This window comes from Rutidosis leptorrhynchoides, chromosome 2, assembly GCF_046630445.1.
Source record: "Rutidosis leptorrhynchoides isolate AG116_Rl617_1_P2 chromosome 2, CSIRO_AGI_Rlap_v1, whole genome shotgun sequence".
NCBI lineage: Eukaryota > Viridiplantae > Streptophyta > Magnoliopsida > Asterales > Asteraceae > Rutidosis > Rutidosis leptorrhynchoides.
This window is the reverse complement of record NC_092334.1, coordinates 168,819,212-168,832,780: the sequence shown is the minus strand read 5'-3', so window position 1 is coordinate 168,832,780 and position 13,569 is coordinate 168,819,212. Positions and strand designations below refer to the sequence as shown.

General features: G+C 39.5%; 1 protein-coding gene across 1 annotated transcript; it reads right to left on the bottom strand.

The window, feature by feature from the left end:
* Window positions 1-347: 347 nt before the first annotated feature.
* On the bottom strand, window positions 348-692 carry LOC139888418 (secreted RxLR effector protein 78-like). Its single transcript, XM_071871426.1, has one exon. It carries the CDS (start codon window positions 690-692, stop codon window positions 348-350), a length of 345 nt encoding a protein of 114 aa, XP_071727527.1.
* Between the last annotated feature and the right edge of the window lie 12,877 nt (window positions 693-13,569).

Sequence of the window (13,569 nt, the reverse complement as noted above, 5' to 3'; positions counted from 1 at the left end):
GTCATTGGCCAACACTCTAAGCCGTACAACATGGCCGGTCTGATTGCCACCTTGAAATATTTCCCTTTCAATTTAAGGGGTACCTTCTTGTCGCACAACACCCCTTTCGCTGCCCTCCACTTCAACCATCGTACTCGTATACGATGCATCACGTCCTCATCTATCCTTCCCGATTTGTGAAGCATCGAGCCTAAATATCTAAAGGACTCTTGTGGAGGTAAAATCTGATCCCCAATTCTGACATCCACTAAATCTTATTGTTCTTCTTCGCTCATCTTGAAATCGCATCTAAGGTACTCCGATTTAAGTCTGCTGATCCGTAGGCCATTTGATTCTAGTGCAGTCCTCTATTGCTCTAGCCTTCTGTTAAGCTCATCCTGGGAATTCGAAACTAAAACAATATCGTCGACGAATATTAGGCACCATGGGATGTTATCTTGTATCCTCTTAGTTAGTTCATCTAGGATCAAAGCGAAAAGATATGGGCTAAGTGCCGATCCCTGATGTAAACCTACCTCTACAGGGAAAAACTCTATGTTTCCTACTGTTGTGCGTAAGTGAGTCTTCGCCCCATCGTACATATCTCTAATAGTTCTTATATATCTACTTGCGACACCCTTAGCATTAAGAGTCTTCCAAATCAGCTCGCGCGAGACACAATCATAAGCCTTTTCCAGGTCTAAGAACTCCATGTGTAGGTTCTTTTGTTTTTCCCTATACTTCTCCATAAGGCTTCTAACGATGTGAATCGCCTCCACCGACGAGCATCCTAGCATGAAACCGAATTGGTTCTCTGAAACCTTTGTCTCGCGTCGGAGCCTCGTCTCAATCACTCTCTCCCAAAGCTTCATAGTAAAATCTTATTGTTCTTCTTCGCTCATCTTGAAATCGCATCTAAGGTACTCCGATTTAAGTCTGCTGATCCGTAGGCCATTTGATTCTAGTGCAGTCCTCTATTGCTCTAGCCTTCTGTTAAGCTCATCCTGGGAATTCGAAACTAAAACAATATCGTCGACGAATATTAGGCACCATGGGATGTTATCTTGTATCCTCTTAGTTAGTTCATCTAGGATCAAAGCGAAAAGATATGGGCTAAGTGCCGATCCCTGATGTAAACCTACCTCTACAGGGAAAAACTCTATGTTTCCTACTGTTGTGCGTAAGTGAGTCTTCGCCCCATCGTACATATCTCTAATAGTTCTTATATATCTACTTGCGACACCCTTAGCATTAAGAGTCTTCCAAATCAGCTCGCGCGAGACACAATCATAAGCCTTTTCCAGGTCTAAGAACTCCATGTGTAGGTTCTTTTGTTTTTCCCTATACTTCTCCATAAGGCTTCTAACGATGTGAATCGCCTCCACCGACGAGCATCCTAGCATGAAACCGAATTGGTTCTCTGAAACCTTTGTCTCGCGTCGGAGCCTCGTCTCAATCACTCTCTCCCAAAGCTTCATAGTATGACTAAGTAACTTTATGCCTCTGTAATTACTACATATTTGTGCATCTCCCTTGTTCTTGTAAATGGGGATGACCTCACTGAGTCTCCATTCCATAGGCATCTTTGCGCTTCTAAACGTCATGTTGAAAAGGTTTGTCAACCATCTAACCCCATCGCCTCCTAGGCACCTCCACACCTCAATCGGGATTTGGTCTGGTCCTACTGCTTTGTTTCTCCCCATCTTTCGTAGGGCTGATCTAACTTCCTCCTAGTTAATCCTCATGCAGAAACAGTTGTTTTGATATTCATGAACCTCGTGGGGTTCCCCGTTCCACTCTGTTCTTTCCCTACCAAAAAGGGATGCAAAATACTCTACCCATCCTTTCTTAATAAGGTCTTCTCTCACTATACTTTGACCTGCTTCATCCTTGATATATTTGACGCTAACTAAGTCACTGCCTCTTCGCTCCCTAGCTTTAGCTATTCTATATATGTCATTGGCTCCCTCTTTAGAGTTTAGTTTCCTATATAAATCTTCATAAGCTTTATCTTTTGCAATTGCTAAGGCCTTCTTTGCTTCTCTTTTAGCTTCTTTATATCTTTCTTCTACTCTAGTTCTCTCTGCAGGTGTCCCTTCTCCAAAAGTAATGAGATCCCTAAACCTCGTCTGCTTTAACGCGACTTTCGTTTGGACATCGTCACTAAGCCACCACGATTCTCTACAACTCTTATGGGCTCTCGATGTCCCTAATGCCACCCCTAAAGCTTCTTTAGCCACCTCTCTGATAGTTGACGCCATGTGATTCCATAACTGGTCAACGTCAGCAGGGGTTACGTTATCCCCTTCTACACTCAATCTATCGGCAACAGTCGTTCTAAAAGTCTCTGCCTTCGCTCGATGTAGGTTCTTCCAAAGGTTTCTATGTTGTGCAACCTTAGCCCTCCTACGAACTCTTCCCCGGGTAACTAGGTCCATGATCAAAAATCTGTGCTGGGAGGAGCACGTATATACTGGAAGGACCTTACAGTCCCTATATGTCCTAAGTTCCCCTTTATGAAGGAGCAAAAAGTCAATCTGGGTGCAACGTCCCCCGCTATAAAAAGTGACTAACTGAGCATCCCTCTTCTTGAAAAAAGAGTTAGCTAGAACCAACTCGTGGGCAATGGCAAACTCAAGGATTGAGCGCCTTTCTTCATTTCCAGGACTAAACCCAAAACCCCCATGGGCTCCCTCGTAACCTTCTGCCTCCACTCCTATGTGTCCATTCAGATCACCCCATACAATTAGTCGATGATCCGCTGGGCACCCCCTCACTACCTCATCTAACAATTCCCAAAAACTCTTCTTTTCTGCATCACTTAAACCCCCATGAGGTGCGTACTCGCTAATGACCGTGAAAGTTTCCTCCTTAATAATTAGACTAACTGACATAATCCTATCGCTAAACCTACCCACGTCAACAACGTTATCCTTATGTAGATTTTCCAAAAAGATACCTACCCCGTTCCGTGCTATCCTAGAACCCGAGTACCACAACCTATAGTCCTTAATATATACCGCCCCTTCACCCTTCCATCTAGTCTCTTGAACACACCCTATATATATTTGTATCCCTTCTTTATAACTTTGTCTGTTTCTTCTTGTGCCCAGAGAGAAAGGTGTTTCTCCAGAAATAGGTCTTTTTATGACCTATCAAAAACAATCTGGAATTTCGGAATTTTCGACAAGTGTTTTGAATTAAACTTGATCGATCTATCTCTTTGAATTTCTAGATTTCGGAAATGAGAGCAATGAAGGTGAAAGGGGTAATGTTTTTTTATAGTTTTTTGGGGTAGGTTTAATGCATGGAGTGGAAATGGAAACGGAGGTTTTTGTCTTCTCTATTCAGAATGATTTCGGAAGGAGTATCGCACCTACACCACGTATGGCTCTTACTAACCCTTGGCCTCAAAATGTATGTCAAGGTCAAGTTCTAACTCTAAATGCTAACATCGGCACTCTCAATGAAAAAGATAGTGAAGCATTAAAAATGAATGCTTATTGGGTTATTTTTGGGGTGCCTCACAACAATAATATTGGGTAGATAATGCCTAGTCATGCAATTCTCTTTTAGAGAATCGGTTCATCCTTAAGAAGATTTACGTCCTCATTTATCTTAATTTTAGAGCAAACACGCTTGATTTATGAAAGTACTTTTTCTAGAAAGTACTTGAAAATTTACGTTGAGGACAAAGAATCTAAATAGTAAGTATACTCGAACATCTTAGTATAATTTTAAGTTAAGAACATTTTCTGAGCATCCCATAGCTAATTTTGGTGTACTACACCGCTATCCCACACTTAGAGGAACATTGTCCTTAATGTTCAACCTTAGATTTTAGGGAGCTAAAATCCCACACTTAGAGTTTGAACATGTCGTAAAATGTATCTAAGCTCAATATTGAGTTGGAATCTCACAAATAGTTACAAGCTTAGGATAGGGTATAGTTTAAGGATATAACGAAGCAAAATAAATAAATGAATTACTCGGAACCATCTTCTGGTGGATTCGAATAGGTATTCTTGAAGTGTACTCGAGCTCTTTAGGGCATTCTCATCCTCCATACATCATCCACCAATAACTTGCAATGATATAATCAACGGGTTTCCTTATCGTTTCATCATTATTCATAGAGTCTCGACTACAGGCATAAATAACTGTCTATTACATGTAAAACTGGAAAAGATCAAACCTAGACAGGTGATTAAGCTTTAGGCCATACACTCACTGATTTGCTTTTTGATGAAAAAGTTATTTGAAAACTTGAGGGTTTCAAAATTACGTTTTTGAAAATACAACAAATCATTGTATGACTAAAAAGCTTAATTCTACACTTTAAGTGTTGACTGCCTTTAATTTTAAGACTTTTGAAATAATGTAGCAATTAATTCACTTAAGCCCAAGACAAGTAGGAGAAGTGAACTCATCCTAAGAAACATTGAAAATTTTATTTTAAGTTTCACTTTTCACTTATTTAATTAACCTAATTATCCTAATCTAACTACTACTAAAGCTATAGAAAAATAAACACACGGGTTACCTCCCGAGAAGTGCTTTTTTTTTGTTCGAGTCACGAGCCCGACTCTAGCCTTATTTCTCAGGAAATCTAGGTGGCTCCCTTGCATCCATCAGTAGATACAAGAGGTAATATTGGAACATACCGATGGGATTGAAGCGAACATAGAATAAGGTATGTCCAATGAGAGGAGAAGGTGGTTTGAAGTGAATGCTTTGTTTAACTTAAGGAATAACAAAGCTATCAACTTCTTTTACCTCCTTTATTGGAACAGGATGGTCAAAGGGGTCCTCATCAATCCATGATGTGTATGTCATTATGTATTTGAGTGATGGTTTATAGGGTAGCCCTGACGCAAAACCCGTCTTTATTCTTAGTGACTTTTGGTTGGTCGTAATGTTGTACTCTAGGCATGGAGGTGGGACAATGTCCATTGACGTCTCCAATATGGTTACAACTACTTCGATGCTAGAATCCTCCATCTCTTTCTTCTCATCTGGGCTTTCTATTTCTATTTCCTCATCCACCTCCACGTCACTCTGGTTGGGAGTTTCAAGAATAAATGGTTCAGAGGGTTCTTATAGAACAAAGTCCTCTCTAGTCATTAAAAGATTAAAATAAGGTAGAAATGAAGATTTAGAAGTTTGGATAGTTTTTGAGGGGTCATCCTTCTTGGCTTCTACTGCTATCTTCTTCTTGTCATTCTCGAAATTTGGTTCACGGAAGATGACGTTTTTAGTGGATATGGTATTTATTTTGCCGTTCCCATCAGAATGACATACAGAGTCGTCGATAGTGAAAGTTACCTCTCAGCTATTCTGTTAGGATATCTAGTAGTCTGGTCAGCTACTTGGATGCTCATTGTGGTAGGGTTAAGGTTTTCAAATTCTAGTCTCTGGGCATGAGATTGATGTTGGCACCAAGGTCAACGAGAGAATAGATAGTACTATAATGGTAGATAGAACAAGAAAGGGTAAATTGCCCGGTATCTCCAAGTTTTTCAGGAAGAGTATTAAGAGAATGGCTGAACAATCCTCGTTCAACAGGACATTGGGTACTTCGGATACCTTATCCTTGGTTGATAGGAGTTTCCTTAAATACTTCTTACTATGAGGATTTTTAGACACATTGTACAAAAATTTACCGTCAAGCTTGAAAGATTTCATCTTGTTATGTCTTTGATTGAGACGACCTGGGAATGGAATGGGTGCTTTCCCAGTAGGTTTAGGTGATGACTTAATGACTACTACTGAACGTGTATTAGTTAGTTTCTTCACCTTAGAAAAAACTGAAGGTTGGCTATGTGCCACCTTTGAGTCATTTTTAGGATAACCTAGAGAATCGAGACGTTGATTTAGCTGGCTTATTTTATTTTCAAGACTACTCAAGTGATTAGTCATGACTAAGTCAGCTGCGTCTTATCTTGTCATGATCATGTTGATGATTCACAGTAGGACATCATCTGGATTTGTCTCTGGTGGGGTAGTGGATTTGGTAGGTTGGTTATGCGGATGAGCTAGAATCTTATCGGAGTAGACAACAGAGTCCTCACATCCAGCCTCGTATAACTTGGCCGGATGTGGGTCAGTACAATTGTAACATACAGAAACCTTGGCTAGAAGTAAGATGACCATTCTGCCCTTAGGTTTAGGTGTGCATGGTTATATGCTTTTATTTTAATAATATGTTTATTATTAATTAAGTATGTGGTTAAGACCAGTTTGTGACAAGGGTCACAGAACAGGTTCGTTTGTTGAATTTGGACTCCGTAAGGGTTCCCAAATTAGGTACGAAAGATATCAGATAACTGATAAATACCTGTGTGTCGTTGGGTATGGGTTTTAATAACCCTTAAGAGTGTATGTATCTGCTTAATGAGATTCATTTCTAGAACTCTCTCAAGAAATCATACCTAGTTTGTATCACCATCTCAAACCCTAGTTGAACTCAAGTGAGGAATTAGATCAAGAAGCCTTAAGGATTGATTCGTATCATCTTTGTGATCATCAAACCAGGTTTGTGTGCTTGAATCTTGCTTTAATTCTTGAAGTAATTGGGGTTTTGGGTGTAAAATGGGTTTTGAGTGTTTTTGAGCTTGAATCTGTTGAAATGTGTTTGTTAGTGTTAATAAATGTTAGGATTATGTTCTATAGTTATTATATGATGTTTTTAACGTGGTTTTGTGATCAGAACAAGCGAAAATCAAGATTTTGGGTCAAAAAATGCAAAAACAACGAGCTGGAGCTGTTGTTCAGCTCCCACAATTTTGACAGCTCAACCACGCGGTTGAGCTGTCAATCGAGGGCTCAACCACACGGTTGAGGGTTCAACCGTACAGTTGAGCACTTGTCAACTTTTGGTAAAATTGAAAAGGGCATAACTTTCAAACCGTAACTCCGTTTTTGATGAACAAACTTTCATTAGAATCATATTGAGGTCTACTTTTCAATGATAAGGTTTTAAGAAGCTAGATCAAAATTTATTTTGGTCAGAAGAAGGGGTTTTAGAGTATATGTCTTGTTTTGCACACATTGAGTGACGTTATTGATTAAATTTCTATGTAGACTTATCATATAGTGAATATATGATGTATGTTCTGATTTAGAGTATGTATTAATGTTCTATGTTGTGCATTTTGGGTTGAAACCCATCTAAATAGTTGTTGTTATTGTTCTTCATCAATCACACGAGTGAGCATTCACTCGTACGGTTGAGGTAGTCCACCGTGTGGTGAACCATGCGAGTGAATGTTAATGGGGACCTTTTGTTTTGATTGTGATGATGTGTACGGTGGAGACGTGACTCGTACGAGTCACTAGTCACTCGTGTGGTAAACCGTACAGAGCAGGTGATTCACTTATCGGACTAGTTGTAACGTGATTAAGTGTTGGTATTGATGTTATTGTCTTGTTTTAGGGTTGTTCTTGGGGTTTCAAAAGTAGAGACAGAAGATATGGCAGAATGGTTGGGCTGCATGGCGGGTTCCTTACCCATCGCTTACCTAGGTCTCCCGATTGGCTCGTCGATGAAACAATCAAAAGCATGGGACCCGGTATTTGAAACATTCGGTAAAAGACTTGCCGATTGGAAAGCTAGGTCTCTCTCGTTTGGAGGCAGGCTCACATTAATCAAATCGGTATTATCTAGCCTACCGCTTTACTTTTTTTCATTGTATTCGGCCCCTTCTTGTGTCATTAATAAATTGGAGGGTTTGAGGCATCGGTTCTTTTAGGGCAGGTCATCTGACGTCTCCAAAATGGCATGGATTAAATGGGATACTTGTCTTCGGCCCCGTGATTTTAGTGGGTTAGATATTGCCCCTTTGGCCTCAAAAACCGCACTTTGCTTGCAAAATGGTGGTGGCATTTTAAACACGAAAATGGGTTACTTTGGGTGTCTATTATAAAAAGTATTTATGGCGAGGAGGGAGGCCTAAGCACCTCTCTTTCTTCCCCATCTAGTCGACTTTCATCAACATGGGCGGGCATCCTTAAAGTGGGTAAAAATATATATAATCTTGAACGTGCTTTTGCTAATTCATTTAAAAAAGAATTGTAGACGGCTCAAGCACTAGTTTTTGGGAAAGGTGGCTTGGTGATGTTTTACTAAAAGAAAATTTTAATAGACTATATCGGCTTAAAACCATCAAAAACGCTACCATCCGTGACCGTGTCCACTAGGAGGGTTACGATATTCATATACTTTCGTGTTGGTCACACAATATCTCGGGGAGATTGAGCGGGGACCTCACCAATCTTACTAACAGTTTGTCTAGTTTTGTGCCGTGTAGTTCAGGTCTTGAAGAATGGGCATGGTCATGGAGTAATGACGTTTTGTTTTCAGTGAGCTGGCTTACGGACATTTTGGTTCGGGCGGAACTGGTTAATCAAACTTTGGCTACTAAGACCCTCCGTAATAGTCTTGTCCCTCTCAAGGTCGAGTTGTTCATATGGCGTGCTAGACTTAAACGTTTACCTACTAGGGTGGAATTGGATAAGCGTGGTTTAGATTTGGGGACATTTCGTTATCCCATTTGTGATAATGGATTAGAGACGGTGGAACATTCTATCATCTTATGAAACTTCGCCCTAGATATTTGGAAATGGTTTTTCGACTGGTGAAGTCTGAGCCCATTTACAAACATGAGTATAAATGAATCCTTTATGGGGAACGGTCACTCCTTTAATTATGCAATGGGCAAACAACTATGGCAAGCCACCGAGTGGGTAACCGGATACATGATATGGAAAAGTAGGAATGACACCACTTTTTCTAAAGCGAAACCCACTAGTGCTATGGTGGGTAATGAAATTTAAATTAAAAGCTTTGAATAGTTCTCTAATGGAATTAAAGGATTAAACATAGAATGAGATCCGTGGATAGCAAATCCGCGGGGTTATGACTCGATTGCTTTACCATCTAGGAGATCCGGCATTGGTTAATAGATATATCCTCCTTGTAGGTTTTTTGCCTCACTCCTGGAGTAGTCATTTTAGAGGAGAGAAATTGGGTTGGTTCGGGGTGCTTTGTCGTTGAATTGCCAACACTGTATTTCGTTCCATCTCCGCTTGTTCTTCTCAAGTAAAATCTCTTCTTTAACGATAATGAACGGACCACGGCATTTTCCTACGACAATGGGGGGCTTATTTCTTTCATTTAGACCTCTTTATATCGTTTTCCTAAATGTAACTTTCTCGTTTTGATTGAACATTGTGATTGTAAATGTGTATTCTTTTTCATATATAATAAAATTTTACTTTATCGTTAAAATAAATCAAGACATGATTACTGACTGTGTTATGTCTATTCTCAGGTGATAAGAACAAGAAAGAAGCTCAGAGTTAGATACCTGAGCTGAAGCTGGTAATTGGTTAGTGAGATTATCTCCTGGTGTAGTATATAGTAGCAATTTGTGCTATTATGTTTATATTGTTGTTAGTTGCCATGTTTAGTAGTTATGTTGTATAGTTGATCGCAGTCCATGCTTGTAGTAAGTGTTAGTTACCTGTAGTAGTAGTAGTTGACTAGTTGCATGTACATAAGTTGTTCTTGTTGTTGTTGTTGTTGTTGGAACCTTGATCTGTTAGGTTCAGCTCAGAAAGGTCAACCTAATTGTGGTTGGGTCCAGTTGGCTACTATTTGTTGAGTATAGTGCTGAATGATGCATCACCTGCGTGTGGATGACTATACCGGGGATTCATTAATAAGGACTATCGACAGACTCTAGCCTGATCAGCTAGTGGTCGTGTGCCCGTACAAGCCGCCGATCCTCTAGTTGGAGCATAGTTGCCAGTTGTTGTTGTTGTACGTTGTTGTATAAAGTTGTTATTGTAGGAGTACAAGTTGGTACTGTATGCTAGACCATGTGATAGTTCCATTCACTAAGCCTTGTGCTAACCCCTCACCTCCTCCCTTGTAGGTTATGGATCTTAGTGCTGGTAGGGTCGGGAGTCGGGCTGACGATATGTTTGACAAGCTACTCTAATGTCGTGTGTTTATATTATAAAACATACGTTTAAATGTTAATCGGGTCATTTGTAATAATGCAAGGTGTCTGTATCAGATTTGTGATGAATGTATGTGTGTATGTTTTATATAAAAAGGTAAAGTGGTAATTGAGTCTTCCGCTGTGATTTAAAAAAAATTAAAAATGTTTGGTGTTACAATTTAGTATCAGAGCATAGGTTTGGCAGTAAGTGCATTCGTGTACCTTGTTCCCAAACCTTGAGATAAGTCAAACAAGTCTGTGGGTTGGGGTTAAGTGAACGAGATATGTATACCGACGTTAGTTGTTAGTTGCTAACAAGTATTATACTAAGCTTTGGTGTAAGATGTTAGTGACGTCATGAACCTCAACGCCCCTGGAACAGTCGGAGTTTTAGATCATAGGTGTGTTCCAGGTAAGGGATCTCGGAAACGGATGCCAGAGTTGTAGGGACAGTTGTCAGGGCGGTAAGGTTAGATACCGAGGAATTTCGATCAGATAACATGAGATAGAGTCATAAGTGTCGGTTGATGCGGGTATTGGCCTTTGGATCAGACGGTTACATAGTGTTGGGTGGGTGTTTAGTTTTACTTAGGTGAAACTGCAGAGGGTAAAATAAAATAAAAAATAGTAATAATAATGCCTAAAAAAAAGGGGTTCAGTTGGACAGTCGGTGGGTAGTTGACCCCTTAGGTATTGCGGGTTAAAATCATTCAGCAATTAACTAACTTCCATGAATTTAACCAGTAGAAGGACCAAGATGGGCAGGTACGGGTTCTAGGTAAGGAGTAGGGTGTGACGGGTACGGGTCGCCCCACTTCGCGATATGAGTCTTTTGATGGTGAAATAGGTGAGTTGTGGTAAGATAGGCTAGAAGGTTTAATTGTTACCCTTCGGAGGCAGTTTTGGATGGTTGGTAGTATTGGATGGTTGGGTAAGTGTAAGGGACACATAGCATTTCGGTGTTCGGCAGATCAGAGGTGGAGTTCTGGGGCGAGGTCTAGGGCATAGATTTCATCAGCCGGGTAATCTTCTGCTCTTGTGGTCGGACAAGAGAGAAGGAACCCCACAGTGTATACAGTTAGATCATACCAGATGTTAGCAGAGGCTGGTGATACATATGACGACTCGACTAACGGTACGTGTTTATTACATTTCTGTGATTTTATTATTACAGTTAATAATTAGTAGTTGTGTATAATAAGTCGTCAATGTGGAAATGTATGCTAGACATTTGTTGTTTGATATAGTGGAAGCTGTTTAGATAGCCTTAGACTAGTTTCCTGCTTATTGGTGCATAGTGTCTTAATTATTGTAACAAGTTGTCATGCTAGTTGAGATAAGGTATTTGTAATACGTGCAATTTGTTGGCTTGTTAGTCCAGACTTAGTTTATGCTGCTATGTTAGATTTGTTAGAGGATATCAAGACTTGTAGGAAGTCTTTCCCTTAACATTGAATGTTGACCGTTGGGACGCACGTAGTGACCAGTAGGGACTGTTTTATGGTTGTAAGTCCCCTTATGTCTTGACAAGAGACTTGAGCCTTAGTTAGTGGCCTTTTGAGACATAGTTTATATGCTTAATAGACAGTGATAGAATTAGTAGATGTGACTGGACCGGTAGTATTATGTCATGTAGGACCCGTAGGGTTGTCCTAAGGAACTGTCTTCCTTCCTTGGCCTGACATGACCTTGTGTGTGGCCTTTAGATAGTAAGTGTAGGATGTTTCCTTGTATTGGTCTCTTGGGTAGGTGGAGATGGACTTTGACTGGACAGAGTGAAGTTGCGATTAGTATCACTTAAGGACGAATTGATGTAAATTGATAATACCATGTTTAGGAGGTATTGTGACTGTAGAGCACTTCGAGAGAAGTGTTGGAATTTATTAGTGTGTTGCGAAAGAAGGATTAGTTGGGTACAGTGGAAATGTGCCAGGATAGTTGTAATTTGATAACAAATTTGGAAACCCTGAGTTTAGAATATATTTGTTATTAGTGGATTATAACTGTCAGTGATCAGAGTAAATAGATGAATTGACGGATTCGATTAGGATCTTGCTCCGAAATACCCAAAATGAAGATATAATTTGGGATGATGTATTATGCCTGGACAATGGAATACATATGGTAAATCATACAGTAGTTTCTGGAGTCGGGGGAGATGCAGTGATTTATAGTCTGTTTTGAATTTTGGAGGATTTTGACAAGAGGTTGACTTTGATGATTAGTAACTAATGAAGGTAATGTACCCATATTTTGTGTAAGTTATTGATTTAATAGGTTTAGATTGAGGATTCTGATGGATCTTAACCTAGTCATGACCTTTGAGGAGTAACTTTAACGATGTCACACAGAAGAATTAATGCTATTTGAGGAAATTAACCAGTAGATAATTGCTTCCGGTATAGGATGATGGTTATTCTATACTCGGGATTTGTGATTTAGTGATTAGATTTGACCTGGACCTGTGTTGGTAAGCGGTTCTACAATGGATGGGTGGACCAGAAATGTAAACTAGTCGTTGAATAATTGGGTGATTATTGACTCGGATAAGTGAATTTCAACGAAATTCTTGAATATCAGGATTGAGACAGGTATTAAATTACGGAGTTTGGATAATTTAGTGTAATACAAGTTGACTTAGCGATATTGTAGTGAATCATATATTAGTTTCGAAAGTCGAAGAAGATATAGAAAGTGACGGATCGGATGTTGATTGACAGTGTTGTATGTCATGACCATGTGGGATTAGTTATATTGATTGGAAAATTCGATGGAATTATCTTATGGGTAATCCCAGGAACCTAATGAAATGGTTTGATTTGATGGTTTTAAGGTGGATTATCGTTGGTATCTACGAGAATTGGTGTGTAATCTTAGTTTTGATGTGGAACTTTTCGTGGGAAAACCATAAAAACCAAGACTTTAATGTAAATTAGTGAGTTAAATGGTGGGTAGTTACCAATGGTTCGAGAATACGGTGTGTAAATAGAAACTTGGTATGACTCATTTTGTGGGAATTTGTTAGATCGATGACGGGCCTACGTATTGTTTATGAGTTGTCTCGTGTTTCAAAGGGTGTTAATTGTAAGTGACATAAAATTGATGGATAGCCATCCTTTTAATTTAACACTCAGATAGAAAATGACTTTTGCAGGTTCTGATATACGACAGATTGTTGGTATGTGCTTGCTTTTGCAAGCAACGAGTGTGATACTATAGACAAATGTATGATAGATTGTCTGATTGTTATGCTAGGTAATTGTAAATAGTGGATCAACTTATGCTGGAAATGACCATTTGATGGTTGTCGTTAGGAAAGTTGGTATTTGACTATGTGTCAGTATTTTTCAAGTTTGGTTTATTTGGATGCCGAGTTGCCAGATGAGAAGATTTGTCGAGTAATGAACTTAACTAGGTAGTGTCCATGGCAGTAAAACGTATATTATCTTGGTTCCCGGAGTGACCTTTGTTGATGAAGTTTATTACCTTTGACCCTTGCTGTAACGACCTTGGATTTTGCAACGTTTATTTATTAATAATTGTTATTATTAATACTTGTGATTAAACGAATGTACGATATTAC